This window comes from Ornithodoros turicata, unplaced genomic scaffold (assembly GCF_037126465.1).
Source record: "Ornithodoros turicata isolate Travis unplaced genomic scaffold, ASM3712646v1 ctg00000961.1, whole genome shotgun sequence".
Taxonomy (NCBI): domain Eukaryota; kingdom Metazoa; phylum Arthropoda; class Arachnida; order Ixodida; family Argasidae; genus Ornithodoros; species Ornithodoros turicata.
This window is the reverse complement of record NW_026999429.1, coordinates 375,368-387,419: the sequence shown is the minus strand read 5'-3', so window position 1 is coordinate 387,419 and position 12,052 is coordinate 375,368. Positions and strand designations below refer to the sequence as shown.

At 44.0% G+C, this 12,052-nt stretch overlaps 2 protein-coding genes across 2 annotated transcripts; one reads left to right on the top strand and one right to left on the bottom strand.

Moving 5' to 3' along the window:
- Positions 1 to 4,773: 4,773 nt before the first annotated feature.
- LOC135375980 (P2X purinoceptor 7-like) lies at positions 4,774 to 5,645 on the top strand. The gene is made up of 3 exons (XM_064608612.1): positions 4,774 to 4,949; positions 5,037 to 5,258; positions 5,498 to 5,645. Exons 1-3 carry the CDS (start codon positions 4,774 to 4,776, stop codon positions 5,643 to 5,645), a joined length of 546 nt encoding a protein of 181 aa, XP_064464682.1.
- Positions 5,646 to 6,488: 843 nt separating this feature from the next.
- LOC135375979 (uncharacterized) lies at positions 6,489 to 11,779 on the bottom strand. The gene is made up of 12 exons (XM_064608611.1): positions 11,754 to 11,779; positions 11,016 to 11,081; positions 10,901 to 10,957; positions 10,561 to 10,837; positions 10,423 to 10,491; positions 10,117 to 10,281; positions 9,502 to 9,688; positions 9,189 to 9,434; positions 7,919 to 8,090; positions 7,704 to 7,846; positions 6,796 to 6,943; positions 6,489 to 6,712 (listed from the first exon to the last, which is right to left on the bottom strand). Exons 1-12 carry the CDS (start codon positions 11,777 to 11,779, stop codon positions 6,694 to 6,696), a joined length of 1,575 nt encoding a protein of 524 aa, XP_064464681.1. The 3' UTR covers positions 6,489 to 6,693.
- Positions 11,780 to 12,052: the final 273 nt, after the last annotated feature.

Below are 12,052 nucleotides of genomic sequence, written 5' to 3'. Positions count from 1 at the left end.
AGTTAACTTAAACCGAGTCAAACAGTTGGTGCAATTAGATGCAAAGTGGGAAGTTGCTCTGGCTAATGGGAGTGTGCCATTTACAATTCAAAATGTCAGTGATATCGTTATCTGTATTCCTGGCCATTAAAACTTCCGCGGTGATGCTATTAATGATGTTAATGTATGCTTATCGATGACATGATCGATATCAGTGATTATCAGTCACATCTTAGCCACTGGTGATTACCACAGAACAACGTCGCTGACATGAAGACGGAACTGCTCTGGCTTTGGGTCGTTGTGACGTCGTTGTTTTGGTTACTGAAATCATTATGACGCCATTGACTACAAGGCTAATCTCCTCACTACTGAGCATCCATGTCGACGTGTGTGCAGCATGTCCACATGTTTACCATGCTGTAATAATTCTGTTGCAGTGGCAGCAGCTGATCCCTGGACTGCCAGCCGTGCCAGGAGAAGTGCTGATCCGGGTAAGATTATCATTTTACACATAGATCGTACACACTTAGAAATGGACTGGACCACATAACTCTCTCCTAGCCAGCCATCATCTGCAATGATATCGTTATGTGCCCCGATTTTTTTGAAAATATGAGGCCTACGACTTCCACAGTGACAATTACGCTGTTCGTAATTGTCACAGAAAAGGCATACGCCCCCCCCCCGTTGTTGAACAAATGAGGAGATAACGATATTTCGAGATGATGGTTGGCTAGCAGTGTGCTATGCGGTCAAGTTCATTTTTAAAGGTGTAGATGAATACTACACTCTAAAAAACAGAACGTCACCCCATAGCACGCTATGCGCCTACCATTGCGGCGAATGATATGGTTATCGCTACCGATTCGAAGAGAAGGGGGGGGGGGGTTATGCCTTTCTTTAAATCAGAAGCGATAACCATATCATTCGCGGCAATGGTTTGGCGCGTTTTTTTGGCGCACAGCATGCTTTGTGGTGAAGTTCTGTTTTTTTAGAGTGTACAGAACAGGGTTTAATGAATGAACCTTAGTCGGCTACCTCCATCAGAGAGGAAAACAATGACCATCCTGTTAATTTACCCATCAAAGCCTCGAGCCATGTATTTCCCAGTAACACAGTGAGCAAATACAGAGTTAAGCATTTAAACAGAGTTAACTTAAAACCGAATCAAATAGTTTGTGCAATTAGATGCAAACTGGGAAATTGCTGTGGCTGATGCGGATGTTTTACAATCAATCCTTTACAAATCAAAATGTCACTGATAGCTTTAACCATATTCCTGGTCATTACAACTTCCTAGATGAGGTTATTAATGAGGTCTAATATACTTCTCAATGATATAATCGATATCACTGATTATCAGTCATATCCTACCGAATTACGTCACTCATATAACAGCGGAAAGGCTGTGGCTTTGGGTCGTTGTGACCCGACTGGTTTCGTCATTATCGATGGTTAATGACATCGTTATTGAGGTCATTATGGCGTCATTGGCTGCGAGGCTAATCTCACACGTTTACCGTGCTGTAAGAATTCCGTTGCAGTGGCAGTAGTTGATCTCTGGCCTGATGGAGTGCTTCGTCGCCGTAGAAGTGATGATTCGGGTAAGAATATCATTTTACACATCGATCGTGTATGAATACCGGTAATACGGTATACAGTCCGTCACGGTATACTGGTAGACCCACTTCTGGCATATGCTTGCGAAGCCTGGAACCCTTACCGCAATTCTGCTATAGAAAAGCTCGAGCAGGTGCAGAGTAAGGCAGGCAGACTTATCTTGGCGAGGTACGACCCTTTGTTTTCGCCAAGTACGGAGTTACACGATCTTGGTCTCATTCCACTTAGTCCGTGCCCTCTCTCTCAGGACTTCTCACTCGATCATTAAAGATAAAACTGAATATTTCTTTTGATAGATGCCGTTCTTTTTGTTCCGACTCACCTCTGGTATATCTAGATCGCGCGTAATTGATCACCTCGGACTGGCCATTCCTTACGGTTGCGTCCGTGGAACCCCGGTAGGAACTTCATTTTACTCTCCCAGAACGCATCGATTGTTGTTGAATAATGTTAATATGCTTATTATTAATATTATTACTTAATACTTATTAATATTACTTAGTCTATTGACTTCCCTGTTTGCTGACACCAATCACGTCTTTGCTGTGTCGGACGTTGTACGCATCTTGTCATAGCCCACACAAAGCGACAGCGTACGAGCCACTGAAACCCCAAGTTACGCATCAAATAGCCAACGCTCATGTGCTGGCTAGCCACAAGAGTCAGCACACGGTCACCATATCCGTCAGCCGGCTGCAGGGACGCCCTGTATGTCCATGATGATGAATCTGAGAAGAGATCATTCGACCTTTAGATTTAAAACGTAGGAGTCTTCACATTGATCTTTTTTTTGGGGGGGGCGGGGGAGGGCAGGGCAACGCCGGATTGTGCAACAAATAACGTGCGATGTCCGTAACTTGTCTGTTGCTCGCGCTTAGTTGTTTACCCTCTCGTCCTTTAGAGTGCCTGTACATCGTTCAGCCACTTTATGACGCATATTGCAGTTCTCATGTAACGCCCGTTTTATTACATAAAAAAACTTCATGGTGTTGCAGGACCTTCGGACACGTTTCGAAAAAGCAATAAAGATTGTATGCATATCTAATAGCAATGCAATACGGCAGGCCATTCTAGTTTCGCGATAAGTTTTCAAACACGCAAGCTGTAAATTATGCGGTACAAGAAACAAGCCGAAGAATGTCGAAGCCCCAGCCCATTTGAATGCTTTATGTCTAATGCCCAATGCCCTATGCCGCTGTCGCAAGGCCGATGGTTTATCCAGAATCTCAAGCACGGAGGGGTGTTGGAAAAAAATGGGAGGTCATTATTAGAGTTACGTCATTACAGCTTAACATATCATTAACGACATGTGTCTAAAGCTGAAATCGTCAGGGCGCCCTCTCTAAAGGATTAACTGATGTAAAAGTTAGGGGGTGTCACTGACCATTTGGGGGTGTTAAGTGGGTGTAGGGGGTCTGGATAAACCACTGCGCCAGACTTAGAGCGTAAGCAGCTCTTTCTGTTTGATGCCTTACCGGGTGACGCCGTCCTCAACGAACAATAGAGAGTTTTAAGAGAAGAAAATTAGCACAGGCTCATTGGCTGCCCGTTTAACATGTGTTTATAAGTCGCCAACGTCGCCACACCAGCATTGGACAGCTGCCTTATTGGGCCTTCATCAGCAATGCGTAGGTGGGCGACGTTTGAGCGAGTGGCGTCGGAAGGCCACGTGGAACGTGATGTCCTCCCGTCAGGGTGAGGAACTCACCTCTGAAAGCCCAGTGCGAAGCCAGTAAAGTATTAAGAGAAGAAAATTAGCAGAGGCTCTTTGGCTGCACGGTTGAGATATGTTTACAAGTCCCAAACGTCACCATACCAGCATTGGACAGCTGTTTCGGCCTTATTGGGCCTTCATCAGCAATGCGTAGGGGAGGATGCGTAGGGAGGACAATGACGTGAGGACATCATGTTCCACATGACCTTCCGACGTCACTCGCTCAAACTTCGCCTACCTACGCATTGTTGATGAAGGCCCAATCAGGCCGAAACAGCTGTCCAATGCTGGTGTGGCGACGTTTGGGACTTATAAACAATATAGAGTTTTAGTAATTCGTACGCCGTCGCCTTTGCGTAGGTAAGCTGTTGATGGTTCTGGGCACGTCATAATAGAAGAACCTTCGCGCACAACTACAACAACGAAAGCTATCTGTTATGTAAGCGATCGCCTTTGAGTACGATGTACTAAAACTCTAATGAAACAAGCAAACTGTGGATAACGAACAACACATGAACAAGGATCTGATAAATAAAGAGACGACAAAATTGGGATCGCCAATTCTCAGAGAAGAGATGCGCCACACAATGAGACAAAGGAGAGATGCTAGTAACGTTAAAAACAACTAATTTAATTAACACAACACTTTCTAACTAGAATTAGGAAAATACTAGCAACAACATGATAGCATTTGTACAAAGGGAAAAGCATACAACAGTCAGGTCGAAATAATTGGTCGTTTAGAGCTCGGGTACTTATAGGAAGGGAATACAATCGAAGTCTTAGATGATTGGTATTGATGATGGCAGTCTTCACAGGGTCATCTTGATGTGGCTGGCAGACAAAGTCCAATTGGATAATCACTGCACACACTTCACTTCACCAAACGATATTGACGAACCATCGCAATGGAAATAACTGTTTTGAAATTGAATTTTGGGGAGCTGGTGCTGAGACGTCCGACTTCTGGTCACATGTTTACCGACTGCTCCGAAACAGGGGTCCCCGAGAGCTTTATTCTGTCTCGCACGGCTTCAACGTATTTGTGAGTCACCGACGCCACATACATCTGGCGCCTAACAAACACTTCTTACAATGTACTTTCATTTTTCACAGAAGTGGACGGTCACAACTGGTAAACAACGGAGGAGGAGGAAACCCCTAAGGTCCACTGCAGGCATTGGCTCTTAAAGGGACTATCGCATCCGTCCCGGTTGATTCCGAAACTATAGCGCCGTTTTACTCGTCGTTCGTCGCCAACAATTACACAAAAAGTCCGACACGAAAAAGTGGAGTAGTTTCTGTGCAGTTTGATGGAAAACATAGCCGTAGCAGACGACGGACGTTGAGGGTTTTCTAGTATTCCCTCTCCGCAAACGTCACGCAGCCGCACCAATCAGGGAGCGACTGTCGGGACGTCGTCTGCCTGGGAAACCGCGTAGAGCCTAGCTGTGATCATGTCGGACGTCGAAAGCGAAAGTTTTTCTTCGTCGCTGCTGGATGAATTCAGTGAGGACAGCTCGGACGACGTGGTGTCAGACGATGATCCGTATTCAACGGACCCACTTCCGCTTCATCCTCCGATCAACAGGGATGCAGTTGTTCGCGAAGTCGCGCAAAACGATGACTTTCGGTAAGTCAGATTATCACATTGTACGCATCGCACCCACTGCAATTGCGCTATCAACCGATTGTTGGACTGGTACTTCAAAAACGACAGGTGTCTGTGCGGCGTCTGCAGTCCGGAGCAACCAGACGAATACTTGTGCTGCACCTCAGTGAGCCAGGTTGCAGCTCTGTGTGACAGTGCTGGCGTGCGGTGCATCACCGAGCACCGTCTGTTCCACGACTTCTGTCTGCGGAGAGAAATGCTGGCGGTGAATGCACGCCAGTACTGCCGCTACGACTATCGGCTGCGGCTGTTGGATCCGACAGCCAACAGGTATGTCGTTTCCTAGGGCGGGTACGGTAATAGTCCCTTACTGCAACCACAGCTGTATTTTAACCGATATGTAGGAGTTTCATCTTTTAATGCAACCTTTTAATGCAATGTTCTATAGATATGTTGGAATATACTAGGATATTTGCAGTTGTCTTTTGGTCACCTCTTAGGTATGCGAGTTGGTCATCCTTTTTTGCTGCAGTATCGCTGAAATTGACTGGCCTTATATCTTTACATAGGTGTCTGAGGTTCACAGCCTACTCTATATTTGCCAGTTGGGTCTGGGGCTACCTCGGACCTAGAAATAGGCGAGAAATTCCAGGCTGCGCTGTGCGAGCGATTCGAAGAGAGCACCCGTCGCCTTCATACCAAGGGTTTCTTTCTTAAGAATGGTATGTTTTCAGCATACATATATTATATGCATCTGCTGGCTGATTCCCTTTTCATGGTTATACCTTCATATTAACAAGGCTGTATACTTCAGTGAACATAAAAGGAGTAGGTAAGCTAGAGGGTGTCGACCTGATATTATTGGCATGAGTGTACATTCCTGTACATTTATCACACTGTAAGGCTTCAAAGCCATATACCTCACTTCCTTTTTTTGAAACATCTAACTCATTAAGCTAATGCTCATAAAAAGATCATGTACCTTTTTTCAAATGTGATGAAAATCAAGAGCCACAAGCTGCTGTGTCGAAAGCAGTACATGCACCACACATACCGAAAAACCTCCCGGATAGCACGAATATAAATTCTTTCGTGTTTTTCGTTTTAATATTTCCTTTGCATAACAAAATGCTACAGTGGTATTTAATATCCATGCACAGATGGTGATGATACTGTTGTTCGCAATTTCAGTAGATTCCAGGCTGCTGTCTTCTCGGAACTGCCCATGTGCTGGAATGAAAAAAAAATGTTAACTTGGTTATAATAAAATATAGTTTTACAATTCAGCATATCCGTAAGACTTCTTTTAGTACAACAGGTACTGCTTAAAGGGGCTGCCGCATCCGTCCCAATTGATTGTGCCACTGCAGTGACATTTTTTTCTACGTTGCTCACTGACAATCATGTGGGCAAGAGCGGATGACGGATATTAGAGTATTGGAGCAAACGTCACACACACAAGGCTGATAGCGGCTGAGAGTGACAAATTTGTCTTCAGCTGTTTATGGAAGTGAATTTTGGCCAAGTTAACTGTTAAGCGGCGACTAACGTACACACATGGATGCGATAGTCCCTTTAATGATTTTAGTTATGCAGTTATCAAAATGGGTTTGAGAATTAATATGCAATGTCATATGAGGTGGGTTGATCTACAAGCAACGCTTGTCTTTGCGTAAAGCATTGGTTGGCCCTGAAAAGGGCCGTTTGTGGTGTCATATGTCAAGATGGCCAGCTGTCCGTGGTCCTCAGCCGGTGTGGACATGGCCTACTTTCCCTTCTGGAACCTACATGTAAAATTCAGAATAGAGTTAAGTCATCAGGAGCAAGCAGGGTGGGTGCAACTTTGTAGAACCAATATTTTGCGTACCGTGTTTGGTGTTGTTCCACAGCTTGCCTAAGAGTTGGCTTCTCGCCATATGTTGCTGAACGAGCTGGCCGAGTTTCTGCAGCTGCTGACTGCGTTTGGTGTTCTTGAATGCGAGTCAGAACCTCTGCAATCAGTGTTGCCGCATAATCTGTTGATGGATAAGCATAGGTTGACAATGAATGTGTTAGGTGAACTTGAAGGACTATGCTTAATACTGGGTGTTTTTATGAAAAAGCTATGGGAGCAGCACAGACATCACTTTTTCAATTGAGTTATACTGCAAGGCGGACATCATTTGGAAGGGGGTATATGTGACCTTTGAGCAATAGCAAGCAGAACAGGAGAAAATCCACATTGAAAGCCATTCTATCTTTTAAAAATCCTTAAAAGCATGCCGTGAAATATCTATTGCTGAATTTTGGTATGCAGATGATGAGAGACTGAAAAAGTGCTCCTCAAGAGCCATCTACGGCAACAGAAGTGGTTTATTTAGCCAGTAGATCAGCACCTACTCTGATGATTTCCATTACTTCAAATTATGTTGAGCTCTTGCATGAAGTTAGCGCTGTGCTTCCTGCATTCCCCGCCAGCGTGGTTTCAGCTCATTTTCATATCAATATTCAAGGATGGATATTTTAAGGCACATGTGTATTTTAGGATTTGTTAGACCTGAAATAGCTCTAAACAAGGATACCCTCATTCCGCTTGCTTTTGTCTGGAATCACCTAACTAAATTTTTTAAAGTAATCAGGCAAAAATGAGATCTATATATGCTGCTCTCATAGCTTTTCAATAAAAAAATTCTGCAAAGGATAAAACACTATAACTAGTGCTATCTTCAAACTAGCCACAATAACTACATCCATGTATTGACACAGAACATGATGCACGCAGTGGTGAAAATATACCATAGGTAGCATTTTCTTTGAGGGGTACGGCCACCCACGTCTTTTTCAGCTTGGATGGCTTCAGTCGGAACTGCTTGGAGCCCTCTCTTTCCACTTGCACACGGTCAGCATTCTCGTTGTAATGGAGTATTGCCAACTGTGTCCTAAAACCCAGTTTTGTAATGTAGATGGTACAAGTTCTGTATGTGTGACATGATTTTATGAAGGTTTAATACCTGGCCACCATCCCCTCGTCAGAAAACGAATAGGATTTCGGAACGAAGTGGTTCAGGACACTGTGGTATGACTCCAGGCCATATGTCTGTTGTTTTGTAGAAAGCATAGGGACATCCCTGAGCAGTGCGGGTGCTGTCAAGATGTCCTTGACCTTTGCGTACGTCTCACTATCTGTAATTGTAAATGATAAGCTTAATTCTAGCTCTGTCAACAAAGTTAACAAAACTACTACTCCATCTTGAGAAAGCGTGAGCGACCGACAACAGAAAAAAAAACAAAAAAAAAAACAGACAAAACAAGCCACTTGTGTTGTGCTTGCTTTCCCTTGTCACTCGCTGGTCAGGCTTCCTGACATTGGAGTTCATCCACCAGCTCGACCACTTATTATGTAAAATTACCTATAAGCTCAATGCTTGGAGATGCAACCACGACATAGCAAACGACAGAACTCGTGGGTGTAAGACAGGGATAAATCAACTTGTCCACTCTTTAGTATTTTTGTTGCTATGTCTACGTACTAGTACATGCCTGCCAAAGAAAACTTAGGACCATAGTGCTATTTATTGGGCCCTCTACAGGAGGGCAAGCAATGAAAAATCCATGTGTGTCAATGGGATGAACAGTCCAATAAGGCTCCTTTCCTACACACGCATAAAAATGGTGTAGCTTAAATTTTGATACAACGCGGAAATTAACTTCAGCTTCCACTCAAAAAACCTACCTCACGTGATTGTGTCAGCAGTGCTAATAAGCACTGTATATAATTTAAAAGAATGCATTCATAAACAGGCACACTCTTGAAAATGGTGTCCTAAGATTAACTGCACAGTGTGACTTCAGACTTGAAGTCATACTGTACAGTTAATCTTAGGACACCATTTTCAAGAGTGTGCTGGTTTAATGCCACAATCAGTCTCGTCGGGTCACTTCACCCTGCCTGTCATCACCATCGTTCAGCCACTGAGGTCCAAGTTGTGAGAACTGTATTTTTTAAGCACCAAAACCATTTGCATGCAGTGCTATATTTAAGAAAGGTAAGCAGTTTTCCTGAATTTTGTTCAGTTACAGCTAAAAATGACACTTCCCAAAACAATGATAACAGGGCATGCATGTAGAGTAGACACACGCATATATGTCACACATTTTGCATTTGTGTTACTCCAGAAAACACAGATGCAATTACTTTACCAAATATTCATTCAAAGTTTTCTCAGAGATTTCTTGACTTATCGCCTGACTGCACCCATTGGTTTATCTATTTGTACTTACCTTCTTTGAGCCATTCTCGTGGTTCTGAAACTGGGCCATGATAACAAACTGGGTACAGTGGGTTGTCATGCTCATGGACATCGACAATGTGGTTCACTGCCGATACCCACTTCGCCAGACAAAGGTCACCACTTTCCCCACTGTACTTTGGACACCAGTATATGTGTCGGATAAGGCTCTCTATCCAGAACTTCACAACGTGGTGCTTTGTGGAGCGGCTGAGAGACACAAGCTTTTTCTTGATCCCTGTTCAAAGTTACCACATGAGTTTCAATACCGAAAGCAACTTTCCATGCTTGTTGAGAGTGCTCACCTTTCGCAACGTGCCACACGTCAAAACGGTGTTTGATGTGTGGACACAGTTCCCTTAACACAGACTTTATTGCAGTGTGGCGGTCAGTCACTATGGTGTCCACAACCATGTCATGTGCTTCAAGGTAGGCAAGGCAGTTCTTTAGACCATGTACCTCCATGGCATTGCTGCTTGAGACTTCTGTTGACTGTTACATAAAACACCAAGATCGACGTATTAGACATGTGATACCCATATACAGGGTAGTGTTGCCCCCTAGAGGTATGGTCATTTGACAACAGAAACAACAGAGCTATGTTTTGATGTGCTCAATTAGGCTGTGGAACTTCAACACTTGTAGGCCTGTACAGCGTCAACACTTCTTCCACTCTCTGAATAGCAGCAATTAGTCCTGAGCTCGTAGTGTTAAGGATTTTAGTACAACATTGTGAGTAAGCTCTGCCAGTTCCGCAATGACAAAATCTAATAAATTAGAACCACATTTTTTTAGGGAGAAACTGGATTAAGGCTGAAAATTGGAAGCTTGAGGGTAAATATCGGGTATTACCCAAAAAAGTATGAATTGCATGATGCAATGTTTACGATACTGTTACAGAAAGATTTGGTATGAGATACCTTGACCAATTCAAAGTGGATGATCCTATTGGCAACTGTCTCAAGCAGTGTGTAAGTGCCATAGAGGGCTGTGTGGCCTGGCGAATCACATCTGCCATCTCCCGCAAGGGTCAGGGGCACTGGGCGGAGCCGGTCCAGTAGCTCAGCTTGTCTGCTCAGGAAGACCTACAACAGTTGTAGATAAGATAAGATCACATACTAAAAGGAACATTGGGTGAAAACATTCTGTGACTTTCGAGCTACCGCTAGGATATGTTACTTGTGTTCTTGAACGATAATAGGCACATACTTTATAAATGTACTCACATCATTCACGGCAGGAAAGAGGTGCTGTTTCTGTGTTCTGAAGTACTGCGACAAAGTCAGTGTTGGCACCTGCATCGTATGGAACATGTACAAAATGCCTTGGTTACATTAACACTAGAAAAGTGCCAGTATTTGTACCTTCATCATGGCAAACATACGAAATGCCTTGGTTATGTTCACGCCGGAAAACAGAATCGCACTACAGAGCAGAATGTTTCCGAGTGGCCTGTCTTCCACCCAAGGCTGGCTGGACCATGTACGCAGTTTCCCACAGCTGCAAGCTGTTGCTGCTCTCAGCCATGTGCCCCTTGTTGAGATGTCTGTTTCAGCATCGCTGCTGCCACAAGGACACTGTGACAGGAGCTCTCGCAGACTTGACTCCGCCACCAGGAAGAGACGTTCCTCTGGATTTAGCCTGAAAAGCAATCACATATTTCTATGTCTTAAAACACAGCATACTGGAGCATGCTGTACTTACGTTCGATGCACATGGGATTTAGAATGATGTCCCTCATGTTCCTTCTCATATTCGTCACTAGGAAAAAAATAGTTGCAATGTAAGAATTCCCACGGCTTTCAAGCGCAAAGCTTACTCTTCAGTCTCTGATCCCTCTGTTAATTCAGATGAGTGGACCGTCACGTCCTTCGGATCAGGCTGGCTACATCGAGAAAGAAAAGAAGTTATTCACCTTTGCGAAACGTATATGTGTAATACAATGCTGTGTGTGAAGTAGAAAGCCTTTGCTATTCAGTCTAGGAAGGCATCTATGTCTTGGAATGCACGGCCTATTCGTCAGGGCAGCACACTTTGCGGTGCTGTTTCTAGGATGACTTTTTCATAAAATCCCTGTACATCCTTCCCTGTAGGTCTGTTTCACCAAGGTTAAAATGACCTGTTCCCCAGCGTGGTCATGGTGGCCTAGTTTGTTGGCCACAGCTTCCTTACCCCTTCTGTTCCCATGTATTTTGTTGTTATAACTTCTGTCATGTCTGTGTTACGTGTTATATTGCTGCTATGAGCTATCCGTGTGTATGTCTGTTGTTCTTCCTAAGCTTTTTTATCTTCAAGCTTTATCCACCACCTTGACTGCTGTTGTAACATATGCTGTTAGCATCTGTGGTATTCATTTCAAGGTGGCTCCTATCAATTGATTGCTAGCATGTTCACCTACTGACCCAATTATCATGGGTTCAGACCCGACACAGATAGTAGCAACTTCATGATAGGGTACAAGCTGTTTAGGCTCACCACCCACATGGATAGTAAAACACATCAAGAGGCAATATTAATCTGTGGGTAGACAAATATGCTGTAACTCTGTCACACTTGCCTCACAACGGTCAGAATGTAATTCATATTAACTTAAATGGACGTCATAGCTTTCCTTTTTGTAATCACTAGATCACCAGAGCTATTAACAATTTTGTGTAAATATAATACACTTGTACTACGGCATACCATGTAGATCCCAAGGTTGTATCAAGTTCTGCTCTAGCTGGGGTGGAGCAGTGGACGGGCGAAAGAGGCATGTAAAGCATATCTGTTGGCATCAGTTCCTCAAATGCTGGTGCACCTATATGCTGCAGGGAAGCCTGTCCTGCAGAGACCTCCACGCTTTCAATGTTGCTG

Bases quoted from the DNA above. Each gene is read 5' to 3' on its own strand.
- LOC135375980 (XM_064608612.1), top strand. From the start codon at position 4,774: ATGTCGGACGTCGAAAGCGAAAGTTTTTCTTCGTCGCTGCTGGATGAA. The intron at 4,950-5,036 runs GTAAGTCAGATT...CAAAAACGACAG, and splicing joins GCGCAAAACGATGACTTTCG to GTGTCTGTGCGGCGTCTGCA. The intron at 5,259-5,497 runs GTATGTCGTTTC...ATCTTTACATAG, and splicing joins TTGGATCCGACAGCCAACAG to GTGTCTGAGGTTCACAGCCT.
- LOC135375979 (XM_064608611.1), bottom strand. From the start codon at position 11,779: ATGAATTACATTCTGACCGTTGTGAG. The intron at 8,091-9,188 runs GTAAGTACAAAT...TTACAATTACAG, and splicing joins ACGAGAATGGCTCAAAGAAG to ATAGTGAGACGTACGCAAAG. The intron at 7,847-7,918 runs GTATTAAACCTT...ACTGGGTTTTAG, and splicing joins GACGAGGGGATGGTGGCCAG to GACACAGTTGGCAATACTCC.